At 48.7% G+C, this 16553-nt stretch overlaps 1 protein-coding gene across 1 annotated transcript in view; it reads right to left on the bottom strand.

Annotated features, from left to right (window-relative positions):
- LOC138662803 (zinc finger protein 84-like) overlaps window positions 1–16553 on the bottom strand; it is a 79191-nt gene that overhangs the window by 47376 nt on the left and 15262 nt on the right. Inside the window, exons 7-11 of the mRNA XM_069748758.1 lie at window positions 15334–15483; window positions 15025–15204; window positions 14819–14942; window positions 14638–14735; window positions 14349–14439 (exon numbers count right to left, since the gene is read on the bottom strand). Coding sequence (XP_069604859.1) covers window positions 14349–14439; window positions 14638–14735; window positions 14819–14942; window positions 15025–15204; window positions 15334–15483 — 643 coding nt within the window. The remainder of the gene's footprint in view (window positions 1–14348; window positions 14440–14637; window positions 14736–14818; window positions 14943–15024; window positions 15205–15333; window positions 15484–16553) is intronic.

Below are 16553 nucleotides of genomic sequence, written 5' to 3'. Positions count from 1 at the left end.
CTGTGACCCTCTGGGAGGACAAACAGAGCATCCGTCTGACGGAAAGGAGCCGTACGGGAAATGTATCTCCTCAGCGCTCTCACCAGGTCCAACGTATGGAGAGCTTTTTTTTTTTTTTTTTTTTTACACGGTGCGTAGGCGCCAGGCAAAAAGAAGGAAGAACTATATCCTCATTAAAATGGAACGAGGAAACAACCTTCGGCAAAAAGGAAGGTACTGGTCCGAGTACTACCTTGTCCTGAAGAAAACGTAGAAAGGGAGTACGACAGGACAGGGCTGACAGTTCTGATACCCGCCTTATGGAAGTTAAGGCCACTAAAAATACGACTTTCCAAGAAAGGAAAGTCAAGGAAATATCCTCAAGAGGCTCTAAGGGAGCCTCCTGCAAGGCCCTTAAGACTAAATTAAGGTCCCAAGCTTCCAAAGGAGTCTTATAAGTAGGGACCTTATGAACGACTCCCTGAAAAAAAGGTCCTGACCTGACAGGTAGTAGCAATCCTACGCTAAAAAAAAGAAGAGAAACAAAAAAAAAAGACCGATAAGGCTGAAATTTGCCTTTTAAGAGTACTTGGAGCAAGCCCTGAATCCAGTCCTGCTTGGAGAAAGGCTAGAATATTAGGGACGGAAAAATGCACAGGAGGCAGCCCGCACCCTCTACACCAAGAAAGAAAGACTTTCCAAGTGTAAAGAAATTCTAGCCGAAACGGTTTTACATGCATTAATCATGGTATCTGATACCTCTTGGGAGAACCCTGCCTGAGTTAAAAACCCAAGATTCAACGGCCAGGCCGTCAAACGTAGGACCCCTGAGTTCTGGTGGTAAAAACGGCCCTTGAGATAGAAGATCTGGACAATTGGAGAGCCGCCACGGAACTCCGGCGAAAAGCTGTACTAGGTCCGCATACCAGGTTCGCCATGGCCAACCTGGAGTGATCAGAATAGCCGGCGCTCCTTCTGACTTGATCTTCTTGATTACCCTCGGGAGCAGCACCAGAGGAGGGACAGATAAGAGAGATGAAACTCGTTCCAAGTCAGTACTGGCGCATCCACGGCGATCGCCTGTGGATCTCGGTACCGGGAGACAAGTCTGGGTACCTTGGCATTCCACTTGGACGCCATTAGAATTAGATCCACATCCAGAGTCCCCCATAGATGGCATATTTGCTGAAATACTTCGGGATGGAGAGACCATTCCCCTGACGCCAGCCCGGACGGCTGAGGAAATCTGCCGCCCAGTTCTCTTCGCCCGGGATGTGGACTGCGGGAATCACCGAGTGATTCCTCTCAGCCCAGAACAGAATTTCTTTACCCCCTGCATGGCTGCCTTGCTGCGGGTGCCCCCCTGAAGATTTATGTAGGCCACGGCTGTGGCATAGTCCGATTGAATTCGGACCGGGCGACCCGCCAAAAGATAGCAAAAATAATGCAAAGCTAGTCGAACCGCCCGAATCTCTAAGAGATAGATGGGGAGATCTGATTCCTGAGGAGACCAACACCCCTGAGCTGTGTGGTGAAAAAAAAACACTGCTCCCCAAACGGAGGAGACTGGCGTCAGTTGTGACTTACCAGCCAATAGGTTGGGGGGAAAGAGCTTCCCCCCCCAGTAGGGACGAGCTGTTTAATCACCATGAAAGAGACTGCCTAACCTGGGGAGACAACAGAAAACTGCGGTTGAGAGAGAGTTGATTCTTGTTCCATACTGCTAAGATTGCATGCTGGAGAGGTCGAAGGTGAAGCTGTGCAAATGGTACTGCTTCTATAGCTGCAACCATCCTTCCTAACACCCTCATACAGGATCGGATCGTATGAGGGTACGGTTGCTGGAGATTCCTCACCTCCCGCTGAAGGGCTAGGACCTTGTCCTGGGAAAGGATCGACAGGACTTGAGAGGAGTCGAAAATCATGCCTAGAAATGAAATCCTCCAAGATGGATCTAGGGATGACTTCCTTAAATTTACGAGCCAACCCAGACGAGAAAGGGAGTCTAGAACAAGCTGGCCTTTTACTTGCAAGCCTGAAAGGACGGTCCTTTAATCAGAGGATCATCTAGATAAGGCAAGACTACTATCCCTCGAGAGTGCAGAATGGACACCACAGTTAACATGACCTTCGTGAACACCCTGGGAGCGGAGGCCAGCCCGAAGGGTAAAGCCGTGAACTAGAAGTGTAGGTTGTTTAGGGCGAACCGGAGAAATCTTTGATGAGAAGAAAAAAATGGGAATATGTAGGCAGACATCCTGAATGTCTATTGAGGCCAAGAACTCTCCCTTTTCCATTGAGGCAATAACTGATCAGAGAGATTTCATCCGAAAGTGACGAACGCGGACAAACCTGTTTAAGCGTTTCAGATCCAGAATGGGTCTTACTATTCCGTCCTTTTTGGGTACTACGAAAAGATTGGAATAAAATCCTTGAAACCTTTCTTCTCTTGGAACAGGAGAAATAACCCCGCAGAGACGAAGGGACCCTATGGAATTGTACTGGTCTTGTCAGTGGGACCCGGACCTGGGAAGAACCGGGGAGAAGGCTGACAGACTAGCTCTATCTTGTAACCTGAAGATACGAGCTCTCCCACCCACTGGTCGTGGATAACTTAAAGCCAGACCTGGTGAAACAAAAGTAGACGTCCGCCTACTCTGTTGGAGGCACTCCGAGGAGGTCTCCAGTCACTTTTGAGTCCTAGATCCTCTGGATATAGTTGACTGGGAAAGCATCTTTCCCCCCTGATGGGCCGTATAGGAGACTCGATTGTCTCAATCCTGATTGGGTCGACCCTGCTCCGCAGAGCCCGATGATGGAGCCCATCTAGTATTACGAAAGGATCTGAAGCGGGCCTGGAATTGGCGACGAAAAGGCTGTCTAATCCTCTGCTGAGGAGAAAGCTAGCTCTTCCCTCCTGTGGAGTTGGAGATAAGCTGATCCAGCTTTTTTTTTTTTTTTTTTTCCGAATAAGCCACCCCCCTGGTAGGGTAGGGTTGAAAGAGACTTTTTAGAAGTAGAATCGGCCCATGTACTTAACCAGAGCGCCCTTCTAATGGCAATTGCATTAGTTCTTGAAGAGCCTTTGTTAAAGACTCTGACCAAGACAATATAGCCTTAGTAACCCAAGTTGCTGTAAAAGAGGGAAAAAATGCTGAACTTGAAGCCTCAAAAAAATGGAACTAGTTAAGCTCTCTATAAGACGATCCGTAGGATCCTTAATGGACGAGCCATTAGGGAGAGATAGCAAAGTGCTAGAGGCTAAACGAGACACCGGGGGATCTACTGAGGGATTTTCTGCCCATTTACTACATAACTCAGTAGCAAAGAGATACCTAGCCTTCAAGGTTTTTTTTTTTTTTTGCTCCGAAAAAAAGCTTGTCCGGGAGCTCCCGATTCCGAATCAGGTCCTCAAACTCGGGGAGAGAGGAAAAAAAAAAAAACCCTATGGGACCGTTTGGTCCGCTTAAATGAGACCTTGTGATCAGAGGGTAAGGCGAGTTCGTCTTCTAACCCCAGGGCCTGGATTGACAGTCTCAATCAGGCTATCGACAGACTCCTGAAACCCAGGAGCCTCAAAGTTAAGGGAAACTTCTGACTCATGGTCTGTCTCAACTTCTCCGCCTCTACTGAGGAAGGCGAGCGAGATATGGACCTCCAGGATACCGAAGCCCCAGACGGCCCGAGCGACGCTGTGCGAACTCGCTTTCCACGCATCTGTCTAGTTTGAGCGCGGCCTTGCCGGCCGAAGGCTTTTGAGACCCTGAGGCCTTCTCTGAGACAGATGGGCTGCAGGCACTGACCGCCGAGGTCTGAACGGACTTGATTGCTTCAGTTAGGGCGAAAAGGACGTGACCCATCCCGGTGGAACTGCCCCAGCCTTTGCATGACGGGCAGGAGCTGGAGAGATTGCTGGGGAACTCGCGGGGGGGGGGGGGGAGGGTTGGGGGGGCTCCTGAGCGCGTTCAGAGTCGCAGACCTCACAGAGACGATTGCTCTGGGCATACGGGAGGGCAGCACGGCAAGCTACACAAACGGAATATAGGACCGTGTGAGACTTGACCTATCTAGACATAGTGATTCTGTAAAAGCTATACCCAGGGCTTTAGACTGGGAAAACAACAGTGCTTCTGCTGTCAGGCTGGAGGTGGAAGCACTTACCCCAGTCCTGTGTTGCAGTGTGGAAACGAACACAAAATGTGCCGCCTTTATCCCCAGCTGTCTTCAGGGGGCGGAAACGCCATGATTGCAGCGTTGGAGCGGCCTGTAGTAAGCCGAAGCCGGGACCTCGATTTTCTCCAGCATGGAGAGGAGAGGGCGGACCGGAAGTAAACGCGCCGGAGCCTCACAGCACGGTCTGTTCTGGGTGGAAGCCGGGCCAGAATGACCCGGAAGAGCACCCGGGACGCCAGGCCGGAGCCTGGAGCCCCTGAAAGGCCGCGGCGCCGGCCGCACTGTACCGCTGCGGCGCCGACTAGCGCCGGACGAGCCGCAGCGCTGAAGGGAGACTGCGGAGCCGCTCATTACCTGGCGCCGATCGGCGCAGGGACGCCCGGAGCTGCCTAGGAGGTAAAAAGCGCTTGCATCAGGAGCCCCTTTCCTATCCGTCCCCTATTTTTGCAAGCTGAATCCTCTGAGAAAAGAGGGCTAGCGGGGGAGGGCAGAGAATATGACTGTGTGTTAACCCTAGCTCCATTTTCCACCTTTGGGAAAAGGAGAGGGACCGTCCACCACCCCTCTAACACCACAGCAGAACCTAGGTGTAGAAATCAGGGGGATCACACGGACATCAGAGGGCACCTGTACAGCCTATGGTCTTAAATACCTTAGGGTGGTCAGGGCCAAGTCCGGAATGCAATCCCACGTCGCGGGAAAGGATACGTGGAGATACTCGCACGTGCTTGCACGTTGCTGGTTTGGGGAGATCGGACCCTCAAAAGGATCCGTCTCCCCTCTCAATCCATATGAAGTTGAAAGAAATAAGGGTCCGAGGATCCGTGACCCAGAGGTGTGCCTCCTTCAGACAATAAGCAAGAACTGGATTCTCTGGTAGCCAGTGTCAGGGTGCATACGACGGAGGAGGAGCTAACTTTTTTTATGTCTACTTAGTGTCAGCCTCCTGGCGGCAGAAGCATACACCCACAGTCCTGTGTCCCCCAATGAGGCGAAGGAGAAAAAAATAAGCCCTCACCCGACCCCAGATCACGAAACGTGGAGACGCTACGGGTATAGGAAAATGACGCAATTTTTTTTCACCACTTAGATAAAAAATAACCTAGATGTTTGGCATCTATGAACTCGTAATGTCCTGGAGAATCATAATGTCAGGTCAGTTTTAGTATTTAGTAAAGCTAGCAAAAAAGCCAAACAAAAAACAAGTGTGGGATTGCACTTTTTTTGTAATTTCACCACACTTTGAATTTTTTTCCCGGTTTCTAGTACAAGACATGGTAAAACCAATGATGTCGTTCAAAAGTGCAACTCGTCCTGCAAAAAAATAAGCCCTCACATGACCGTATTGACGAAAAAATAAAAAAGGTTATGGCTCTGGGAAAGTGGGGAGCAAAAAACAAACGCAAAAATGAAAAAGGACAAGGTTTTGAAGAGTCTAGTTTCCAAAATGGTGTCACTTGTGGGGGGTTTCCACTGTTTAGGCACATCAGGGGCTCTCCAAACGCGACATGGTGTCCGATCTCAATCCAAGCCAATTCTGCATTGAAAAAGTCAAACGGCACTCCTTCTCTTCCGAGCTCTGCCATGCGCCCAAACAGTGGTTTCCCCCAACATATGGGGTATCAGCAGGGCCGTATTTGCCACTAGGCACGCGAGGGCACGTGCCTAGGGCGGCGACATTGCGGGGGGCGGCACCTGAGCAAGGTGTGTTTTTTTTTTTTTTGTTGTTGTTTTTTTATAAGTCACGGCCCGGGTCAAAAACGTGACCGACGGCCCCCCCCCCCCCGCCTCCGAGTCCCCCCACCTCTAAGTCTCCGAGTCCCCCCGCCTCCGAGTCCCACCCACCCTCCTTGAAGACGATACTCACCTGCTCCAGCGATGCCTGGTCTCAGCGTCTGTAGCGCGTCCTGAGTGAGCGGTCATGTGGTACCGCTAATTAACATCATGAATATGCGCATATTCATGACCTTAATTAGCGGTACCACATGACCGCTCACTCAGGAAGAAGGTGCTGTGGCGGGACAGAGCCGGAGGGATGTCGGCGCGGCGTGTGGGACAGGCAGCTGACAGGTGAGTATGAGGGATGAGGGACGAGGGACGGGGGGAGGATGGTAAGCCACCCGCGCCATGCAAGATGGCCCGGGAGAAGGAGCGGGGGAGGGGGTGGAGAGATGAGCCATGCATAGGGAGGGGGGGAATTATGAGCGCCATCAGCCATGCATAGGGAGGGGGGGGGAATTATGAGCGCCATCAGCCATGCATAGGGAGGGAGGGGGGGGGAATTATGAGCCATCAGCCATGCATAGGGAGGGAGGGGGGAATTATGAGCGCCATCAGCCATGCATAGGGAGGGAGGGAGGGGGAGGAATTATGAGCCATCAGCCATGCATAGGGAGGGAGAGGGGGGGAATTATGAGCCATCAGCCATCAGCCATGCATAGGGAGGGAGGGGGGGAATTCTGAGCCATCAGCCATGCATAGGGAGGGAGGGGGGGAATTATGAGCCATCAGCCATGCATAGGGAGGGGGGGGGAATTATGAGCCATCAGCCATGCATAGGGGGGAGGGGAATTATGAGCGCCATCAGCCATGCATAGAAAGGGAGGGGGGGGAATTATGAGCCATCAGCCATGCATAGGGAGGGGGGAATTATGAGCGCCATCAGCCATGCATAGGGAGGGAGGGAGGGGGAATTATGAGCCATCAGCCATGCATAGGGAGGGGGGGGGGAATTATGAGCGCCATCAGCCATGCATAGGGAGGGGGGGGGGGGAATTATGAGCGCCATCAGCCATGCATAGGGAGGGAGGGGGGGGGGGAATTATGAGCCATCAGCCATGCATGGGGGGGGGGGGGGGGGGAAATTATGAGCGCCATCAGCCATGCATAGGGAGGGGGGGGGGGAATTGTGAGCCATCAGCCATGCATAGGGAGGGAGGGGGGGGAATTGTGAGCCATCAGCCATGCATAGGGAGGGGGGGGGGAATTATGAGCGCCATCAGCCATGCATGGGGGGGGGGGAATTGTGAGCCATGAGCCATCAGCCATGCATTTTATGAGCGCCATCAGCCATGCATAGGGAGGGGGGGGGGGGGAATTATGAGCCATCAGCCATGCATACAGGGGGGGGGGAATTATGAGCCATGCATACAGGAGGAGAGGAGGGGGATATGAGCCATGGCCATTATACAATATGGAGCATCATGTGGGGCCATTATACAGTATGGAGCATCATGTGCGGTCATTATACAGTATGGAGCATCATGTGCGGTCATTATACAGTATGGAGCATTGTGGGGCCATTATACAGTATGGAGCATCATGTGCGGTCATTATACAGTATGGAGCATCATGTGGGGCAATTATAAAGTATGGAGCATCATGTATGTCCATTTATACAGTATTGAGCATCATGTGTGGTCATTATACAGTATTGAGCATCATGTGAGGTCATTATACAGTATGGAGCATCATGTGTGACCATTATACAGTATGGAGCATCATGTGGGGCCATTATACAGTATGGAGCATCATGTGTGGCCATTATACAGTATGGAGCATCATGTAGGGCCATTATACAGTATGTGGAGCACTGCGTAGCCACTATACAGTATGGAGCACTGCGTGGCCATATTTTTTTTGGTTTTAATTATTGTATATGAAACAGTGTGATCAGCAGTGCTGAATGGGTGTGGTTGGGACTTGGATATGGGTGTGATTAGTTGTGAAATGGGTGTGGTCAGAGGCGTGGCCCAAAATTTGCCGTGGCGCACCACGTAGTGCGCCGCAACCTTTGCACCTTTTTCCCTTCTTCAAAAGTTGGGAGGTATGGTACCGCATTTCCCAGATCACAGCAAGTACCGCAAATCCCATAGGGAATGAATGAAACCAAACACAGTGTTGCCGTAAGTGATCCGTTACGCGGCAGATGCAGAAAAACTGCCCGATCTGCTGCAAAAGGCGACTTTCACAACAGCGATTCTTGCCAAAGTCACTGCGGATAGTGTCATACTCACCAATGGGGGAGGCAGCACTAAAAGTGCCTAGGGCAGCAGAAACTCTAAATGCGGCCCTGGGTATCAGCGTACTCAGGACAAATTGCACAACACATTTTGTGGTTCATTTTCTCTTTTTACACTTGTGAAAATAAAAAAAATTGGTTCTGAAGTAAAATGTTTGTAAAAAAAAAAGTTAAATGTTCATTTTTTCCTTCCATTGTTTCAGTTCCTGTGAAGCAAGTTAAGGGTTAATAAACTTCTTAAATGTGGTTTTGAGCACCTTGAGGGGTGCAGTTTTTAGAATGGTGTCAAGTTTGGGTATTTTCTGTCATGTAGACCCCTGAAAGTGACTTTAAATGTGATGTGGTCCCTAAAAAAGTGGTGTTGTAAAAATGAGAAATCGCTGGTCAACTTTTAACCCTTACAACTTCCTAACAAAAAATAAAATTGATTCCAAAATTGTGCTGATGTGAAGTAGACATGTGGGAAATGTTACTTATTAAGTATTTTGTGTGATATATCTCTGATTTAAGGGCATAACAATTAACCCCTTCATGACCCAGCCTATTTTGACCTTAAAGACCTTGCCGTTTTTTGCAATTCTGACCAGTGTCCCTTCATGAGGTAATAACTCAGGAACGCTTCAATGGATCCTAGCGGTTCTGAGATTGTTTTTTCGTGACATATTGGGCTTCATGTTAGTGGTAAATTTAGGTCAATAAATTCTGTGTTTATTTGTGATAAAAACGGAAATTTGGCGAAAATTTTGAAAATTTCGCAATTTTCACATTTTGAATTTTTATTCTGTTAAACCAGAGAGTTATGTGACACAAAATAGTTAATAAATAACATTTCCCACATGTATACTTTACATCAGCACAATTTTGGAAACAACATTTTTTTTTGCTAGGAAGTTATAAGGGTTAAAATTTGACCAGCGATTTCTCATTTTTACAACGAAATTTACATAACCATTTTTTTTAGGGACCACCTCACATTTGAAGTCAGTTTGAGGGGTCTATATGGCTGAAAATACCCAAAAGTGACACCATTCTAAAAACTGCACCCCTCAAGGTGCACAAAACCACATTCAAGAAGTTTATTAACCCTTCAGGTGCTTCACAGCAGCAGAAGCAACATGGAAGGAAAAAATGAACATTTAACTTTTTAGTCACAAAAATGATTTTTCAGCAACAATTTTTTTATTTTCCCAATGGTAAAAGGAGAAACTGAACCACGAAAGTCGTTGTCCAATTTGTCCTGAGTACGCTGATACCTCATATGTGGGGGTAAACCACTGTTTGGACGCACGGCAGGGCTTGGAAGGGAAGGAGCGCCATTTGACTTTTTGAATGAAAAATTGGCTGCACTCTTTAGCGGACACCATGTCACATTTGGAGAGCCCCCGTGTGCCTAAAAATTGGAGCTCCCCCACAAGTGACCCCATTTTGGAAACTAGACGCCCCAAGGAACTTATCTAGATGCATAGTGAGCCCTTTAAACCCCCAGGTGCTTCACAAATTGATCCGTAAAAATGAAAAAGTACTTTTTTTTCACAAAAAAATTCTTTTAGCCTCAATTTTTTCATTTTCACATGGACAACAGGATAAAATGGATCCTAAAATTTGTTTGGCAATTTCTCCTGAGTACACCGATACTTCACATGTGGGGGTAAACCACTGTTTGGGCACATGGTAAGGCTCGGAAGGGAAGGAGCGCCATTTGACTTTTTGAATGAAAAATTATCTCCATCGTTAGCGGACACCATGTCGCGTTTGGAGAGACCCTGTGTGCTTAAACATTGGAGCCCCCCCACAAGTGACCCCATTTTGGAAACTGGACCCCCCAAGGAACTTATCTAGATGCCTAGTGAGCACTTTAAACCCTCAGGTGCTTCACAAATTGATCCGTAAAAATGAAAAAGTACTTTTTTTTCACAAAAAATTTATTTTCGCCTCAATTTTTTCATTTTCACATGGGCAATAGGATAAAATGGATCCTAAAATTTGTTGAGCAATTTCTCCCGAGTACGCCGATACCTCATATGTGGGGGTAAACCACTGTTTGGGCACACGGCAGGGCTCGGAAGTGAAGGCGCGCCTTTTAACTTTTTGAATGGAAAATTAGCTCCATTTGTTAGCGGACACCATGTCGCATTTGGAGAGCCCCTGTGTGCCTATGCAATGGAGCTCCCCCACAAGTGACCCCATTTTGGAAACTAGACCCCCCAAGGAACTTATCTAGATGCATACTGAGCACTTTAAACCCCCAGGTGCTTCACAGAAGTTTATAATGCAGAGCCATGAAAATAAAAAATAATTTTTCTTTTCTCAAAAATGATTTTTTAGCCTGGAATTTCCTATTTTGCCAATGGTAATAGGAGAAATTGGACCACAAATGTTGTTGTCCAGTTTGTCCTGAGTATGCAGATACCCCATATGTGGGGGTAAACCACTGTTTGGGCGCACGGCAGGGCTCAGAAGGGAAGGCACGCCATTTGGCTTTTTAAATGGAAAATTATCTCCAATCATTAGCGGACACCATGTCGCGTTTGGAGAGCCCCTGTGTGCCTAAACATTGGAGATCCCCCACAAATTACCCCATTTTGGAAACTAGACCCCCAAAGGAACTAATCTAGATGTGTAGTGAGCACTTTGAACCCTCAAGTGCTTCACAGAAGTTTATAACGCAGAGCCATGAAAATAAAAAAAAAAAAATATTTTCTCAAAAATGAATTTTAGCCCGCAATTTTTTATTTTCCCAAGGGTAACAGGAGAAATTTGACCCCAAAAGTTGTTGTCCAGTTTCTCACTGTTTAGGCACATGCTGGGGCTCGGAAGTGAAGTAGTGACGTTTTGAAATGCAGACTTTGATGGAATGCTCTGTGGGCGTCACGTTGCGTTTGCAGAGCCCCTGATGTGGCTAAACAGTAGAAACCCTCCACAAGTGTCCCCATTTTGGAAACTAGACCCCGAAAGGAACTTATCTAGATGTGAGGTGAGCACTTTGAACCCCCAAGTGCTTCACAGAAGTTCATAACACAGAGCAGTAAAAATAATAAATACGTTTTCTTTCCTCAAAAATAATTTTTTAGCCCAGAATTTTTTATTTTCCCAAGGGTTACAGGAGAAATTGGACCACAAAAGTTGTTGTCCAGTTGCTCCTGAGTACGCTGATGCCCCATGTGTGGGGGTAAACCACTGTTTGGGCACACGTGGGGGCTCAGAAGGGAAGTAGTGACTTTTGAAATGCAGACTTTGATGGAATGGTCTGCGGGCGTCACGTTGCGTTTGCAGAGCCCCTGGTGTGCCTAAACAGTAGAAACCCCCCACAAGTGACCCCATTTTGGAAACTAGACCCCCCAAGGAACTTATCTAGATATGTGGTGAGCACTTTGAACCCCCAAGTGCTTCACAGACGTTTACAACGCAGAGCCGTGAAAATAAAAAATCATTTTTCTTTCCTCAAAAATGATGTTTTAGCAAGCAATTTTTTATTTTCTCAAGGGTAACAGGAGAAATTGGACCCCAGTAATTGTTGCGCAGTTTGTCCTGAGTATGCTGGTACCCCATATGTGGGGGTAAACCACTGTTTGGGCACACGTCGGGGCTCGGAAGTGAGGGAGCACCATTTGAATTTTTGAATACAAGATTGGCTGGAATCAATGGTGGCGCCATGTTGCGTTTGGAGACCCCCTGAAGTGCCTAAACAGTGGAAACCCCTCAATTCTACCTCCAACACACCCCTAACCCTTATCCCAACTGTAGCCGTAACCCTAATCACAACCCTAACCCCAACACACCCCTAACCACAACCCTAACCCCAACACACCCCTAACCCTAACCACAACCCTAATTCCAACCCAACCCTAAGGCTATGTGCCAACGTTGCGGATTCGTATGAGATTTTTCAGCACCATTTTTGAAAAATCCGCGGGCAAAAGGCACTGCGTTTTACCTGTGGATTTACCGTGGATTTCCAGTGTTTTTTTGTGAGGATTTCACCTGTGGATTCCTATTGAGGAACAGGTGTAAAACGCTGCGGAATCCGCACAAAGAATTGGCATGCTGCGGAAAATACAACGCAGCATTCCCGCGCGGTATTTTCCGCACCATGGGCACAGCGGATTTGGTTTTCCATATGTTTACATGGTACTGTAAACCTGATGGAACACTGCTGCGGATCCTCAGCCAAATCCGCACCGTGTGCACATAGCCTAATTCTAAAGGTATGTGCACACGCTGCAGAAAATGCTGCGGATCCGCAGCAGTTTCCCATGAGTTTACAGTTCAATGTGAACCTATGGGAACCAAAAATCGCTGTACACATGCTGCGGAAAAACTGCACGGAAACGCAGCGGTTTACATTCCGCAGCATGTCACTTCTTTCTGCGGATTCCGCAGCGGTTTTACAACTGCTCCAATAGAAAATCGCAGTTGTAAAACCGCAGTGAAATGCGCAGAAAAACCGCGGTAAATCCACGATAAATCGGCAGCGGTTTAGCACTGTGGATTTTTCAAATCCGCTGCGGAAAAATCCGCATAGGACCAGAATATGTGTGCACATTCCTACCCCTAACCCTACCCCTGACCCTACCCCTAACCCTACCCCTAACCCTACCCCTAACCCTTACCCCAACCTTAGTGAAAAAAAAAAAAATTCTTTATTTTTTTTATTGTCCCTATCTATGGGGGTGACAAAGGGTGGGGTCATTTACTATTTTTTTTATTTTGATCACTGAGATATAACCTATCTCAGTGATCAAAATTCACTCTGGAACGAATCTGCCGGCCGGCAGATTCGGCGGGCGCACTGCACATGCGCCCGCCATTTTGGAAGATGGCGGCGCCCAGGAAAGAAGACGGACGGACCTCGGGCGGCTAGGTAAGTATAAGGGGGGGGAGATCAGGGCACGGGGGGGGGCGTCGGAGCACGGGGGGGTGGATCGGAGCATGGGGGGGGGTGGATCGGAACACGGGAGGGAGGATTGGAGCACGGGGGAGGATTGGAGCACGGGGTGAGGGATTGCTGTGCGGGGGGGTGGATCGGAGCACGGGGGGGGGGTCGCTGTGTGCGGGGGGGTGGATCGGAGCACGGGGGGGGGGTCGCTGTGTGCGGGGGGGTGATCGGAGTGCGGGGGGGTTTGATTGGAGCGCGGGGGGTGTGATTGGTGCACGGGGGAAGCGGACAGGAGGACGGGGGAGCGGAGCACAGGACGGAGGGGAGCGGACCACAGATCGGGGGGCGATCGGAGGGGTGGGGTGGGTGCACATAAGTGTTTCCAGCCATGGCCGATGATATTGCAGCATCGGCCATGGCTGGATTGTAATATTTCACCAGTTTTTTAGGTGAAATATTACAAATCGCTCTGATTGGCAGTTTCACTTTCAACAGCCAATCAGAGCGATCGTAGCCACGAGGGGGTGAAGCCACCCCCCCTGGGCTAAACTACCACTCCCCCGTCCCTGCAGATTGGGTGAAATGGGAGTTAACCCTTTCACCCGGCCTGCAGGGACGCGATCTTTCCATGACGCATATGCTGCGTCATGGGTCGGAATGGCACCGACTTTCATGACGCAGCGTATGCTACGAAAAACCATTCTCAGAATCAGCGGGATCCGGTAAAGTGTTCAAGAGTTATAACCTCATAAAGGGACAGTGGTCAGAATTGAAAAAATTGGCTGTCAGTAAGGGGTTAATGTTGTCGATCATAAAAGTGAAGTTTGGCCAGAAAGACTGGACCTGGTCTTGTAGGGACCATATGATCACATTCAGCAGCACAGAAGGGAGAGAAGGGAGATTCATCCGATAAGATCTCAGGGTTCTAGGAAGCCAACAGCATCATCACCCTTCGCTTTCTCTTACAGGACCATCAGAATATTTTTCTTCTAGTGATTTTCTATCTTGTCAGCACATTCTACGTACGCTGTCATTTGGCTTTATAGTTCACAGATCTGGGCAGGTAACAGCGTCTCCTAAACCCAGGGGGGAGGTGGATCTAGCAGGTTGTAAGTTCTATAGAAAAGGGCTTTCAATGACCAAAGTTATTAGAACAGTTTTGGGTGGAGGAGAGTGTTGTGGTCTAGAGGTAAAATGGTGATCATGGTAATACGGCCGGACTCCACCACCGATAAAGCAGCCACAGCCGGTGACTGAGAAGAATCTGTGACTTCTCTGCATTTAGTGGTTACTACTCACCTGGGTAGCCATATGTGGGAATCTCCTCTTTACACCACTCATCCCCCCTCACATATGTCTCTGTAGTATTAATATAGGTCAGATCTTCACCCTGAAACAAATATTATAAAAGTCACCGACAGATGGAGAAGTCCCATCTATGATCAGCTCTAATCCTCCCATCTCCACCGTTCTCATTACACAAGTATAAAACATATAATACTGGTGGATAAAACAAGACTGAGCACAAGACCTTCATCGGCGTCTACACATCATAGGGGAGATCTCCTGACACCTTCTCTCCATCTACCTGATGATCCTGAGGAGCATTGGGATCTTCTTGGTTACAGTCCTGTGGAAGAAGAGGACGGAGACATCTCTCTGGTGTTGTCCTCTTACTGGATAGATCTGGAGGAAACACATACAGGGAGTGAATTCATTATTTACATACAGATAATTATAGGCCGTGTGTATTTAGTCCTGTCTATTACCTGGAGATGTGAGGGGCTGGGGAACCTCCATTATGACGTTCTTGTACAGATCTCTGTGTTCTTCTAAATACTCCCACTCCTCCATGGAGAAATAGAAAGCAACATCCTGACACCTTATAGGAACCTGACACATACAATGATACCGTCATCCCCCGATCCCTTCATAGTGTTACTGTATAATGTTCCAGCATTCCCAGCAGTGTCACCTCTCCAGTCAGCAGCTCAATCATCTTGTAGAGGAGTTCTAGGATCTTCTGGTCATTAATGTCCTCATGGATCAGGTGGTGAGGTGGAGGCCCTGTGATTGGGCTCAGGGGTCTTCCCCATCCCTCAGACACAGGGTCCTGACAGCGATCACTAGAGGTCTTCTTCACCACTGTGTAATCCTGGTAATGGAGAGACACATTAATAAATCTCACTACAGACATTTCCAGAGTCCTCACCTCTCCAGTTCTGTCCATCTGTTATTCCCATAGATAAGAATGATGTAATGTGACGTCCTCAGAATCTCTCACCTCTCCAGTAAGCCGGAAGAGGATCTCTAGGGTGAGGTGTAATATCCTCTTTGCCATCTTGTCTCTGTCCATATCCATCTTTGATGGGTAAATCAGGAGAATTTTCTTTTGTAGAAGATCTTCACTGAGAGGATCCGATATTGTAGAGACCTGAATGAGAAGATGAGCCGATGGAACATCATAAGAATCCTGTGTAATATATGGGGGCACACAGGGGTCAGTACTAATATATGGGGGCACACAGGAGCCAGTACTAATATATGGGGGCACACATGGGCCAGTACTAATATATGGGGGCACACAGGAGCCAGTAGTAATATATGGGGGCACACAGGAGCCAGTAGTAATATATGGGGGCACACAGGAGCCAGTAGTAATATATGGGGCACACAGCGGTCAGTAGCAATATATGGGGGCACACAGGGGCCAGTAGTAATACACGGGGGCACACGGGGGCCAGTAGTAATACACGGGAGCACACAGGGGCCAGTAGTAATACACGGGGGCACACAGGAGCCAGTACTAATATATGGGGGCACACAGGAGCCAGTAGTAATATATGGGGTCACACAGGGGCCAGTAGTAATATACAGGGGGCACACAGGGGCCAGTAGTAATATATGGGGGCACACGGGGGCCAGTAGTAATACACGGGGGCACACAGGGGCCAGTAGTAATACACGGGGGCACACAGGAGCCAGTACTAATATATGGGGGCACACAGGAGCCAGTAGTAATATATGGGGGCACACAGGAGCCAGTACTAATATATGGGGGCACACGGGGGCCAGTAGTAATATATGGGGGCACACAGGGGCCAGTAGTAATATATGGGGTCACACAGGGGCCAGTAGTAATATATGGGGTCACACAGGGGCCAGTAGTAATATATGGGGGCACACAGGGGCCAGTAGTAATATATGGGGTCACACAGGGGCCAGTAGTAATATATGGGGTCACACAGGGGCCAGTAGTAAAATACAGGGGGCACACAGAGGCCAGTAGTAATATATGGGGGCACACAGGAGCCAGTTCTAATATACGGGGGCACACAGGATCCAGTAGTAATATATGGGGGCACACAGGAGCCAGTACTAATATATGGGGGCACACGGGGGCCAGTAGTAATATATGGGGGCACACAGGGGCCAGTAGTAATATATGGGGTCACACAGGGGCCAGTAGTAATATATGGGGGCACACAGGGGCCAGTAGTAATA

This window comes from Ranitomeya imitator, chromosome 2 (assembly GCF_032444005.1).
Source record: "Ranitomeya imitator isolate aRanImi1 chromosome 2, aRanImi1.pri, whole genome shotgun sequence".
Classification (NCBI taxonomy): Eukaryota; Metazoa; Chordata; class Amphibia; order Anura; family Dendrobatidae; genus Ranitomeya; species Ranitomeya imitator.
Note: the sequence above shows the minus strand (reverse complement) of the source record. Positions and strands in the feature narration are given on the sequence as shown.